At 40.7% G+C, this 1205-nt stretch overlaps 1 protein-coding gene across 1 annotated transcript; it reads right to left on the bottom strand.

The window, feature by feature from the left end:
* Window positions 1-329: 329 nt before the first annotated feature.
* On the bottom strand, window positions 330-986 carry LOC141690614 (uncharacterized). Its single transcript, XM_074495399.1, has one exon. The coding sequence runs from the start codon at window positions 984-986 to the stop codon at window positions 330-332; it is 657 nt and encodes a 218-aa protein (XP_074351500.1).
* Between the last annotated feature and the right edge of the window lie 219 nt (window positions 987-1205).

Below are 1205 nucleotides of genomic sequence, written 5' to 3'. Positions count from 1 at the left end.
ATTGCCGTATGTGGCTTTTATTTTTAGAACTTATTAATTTGAACCTTATTTGTCCTTCAGAATTTTAACTTATGATCCTTCCGGATCTTTTATCTATGCACTACATTTAATTTCATTTCATACTTGTCTTTTATTTTCAGCATTTGGTCCTTCGGGACATGCATTCTTTAGATGCTCATACTTAAATAAATTGGTAGACAAGATGATAGAGATAAACTTGCATAAATAGATAATATCTCTAAGAAATGGGTTCAACCCTTACATAAAATGGTTTCGTCGACCTTATTTATAAACTTAATACTAAGTATTAGGAACATGTAGTGAATATCCTAAACATAATAAACCTTCTGGTTTGAAGCATGCCAAGTGTGAGGCACTTCATCACCATGCAGGGTCTCTAAGTTGTAGGATCCTCGTCCCAGTGTCTTCCTGACCTTATAAGGTCCTTCCCAGTTTAGGGCTAGTTTTCCTCTCTCCCCTACTCCTAATGCCTCAATCTTCCTCATAACCAAATCTTCCTGTTGAAATAACCTTTCTTTAACCCGTCTATTATAATAGAGGGAGGCTCTTCGTTGATGCTCTGCGTTACGGGCATTGGCCTCATCCCTGACCTCGTCAATAAGATCGAGAGTAAGCCTCATGCCTTCTTCGTTTGTCTCTGGCTCGTAAGCTTCGATCCTAGGGGATCCATGAGTGATTTCAAGGGGCACCACTGCCTTGGCTCCATAAGCCAGTATGAATGGGGTCGCTTCAGTTGTCACTTTATAGGTGGTTCGATATGCCCATAGTATAGGTAGTAGCTCATCCACCCAAGTGTTTCTCGAGCGTTCAACCCTCTTCTTAAGTCCATCAAGGATGATTCTGTTAGTAACTTCCGCATGCCCGTTTTCCTGAGGATGTGCGATGGAGGTGAAGCAAAGTTCTATGTTGTTATTGTCGTAGTACTCTCTGAGCTCTGCATTATCAAATTGTTTCCCATTATCCATGACAAGGATGCGTGGAATTCCATATCGGCATATCACATTCTCCCAGAAGAATTGGGTAATTTTCTTGGTGGTTATCTTGGCTAGTGCCTTAGCCTCAATTCACTTTGTAAAATAGTCTATGGATACCATAATGAACTTCCTCTGTCCCGATGCCATAGGAAATGATCCAAGTATGTTCATTCCCCATATTGCAAAAGGGATGGGTGTGTTGATTGACGT

Source organism: Apium graveolens, chromosome 10 (genome assembly GCF_009905375.1).
Source record: "Apium graveolens cultivar Ventura chromosome 10, ASM990537v1, whole genome shotgun sequence".
NCBI lineage: Eukaryota > Viridiplantae > Streptophyta > Magnoliopsida > Apiales > Apiaceae > Apium > Apium graveolens.
This window is presented reverse-complemented; position numbering and strand designations above follow the sequence as displayed.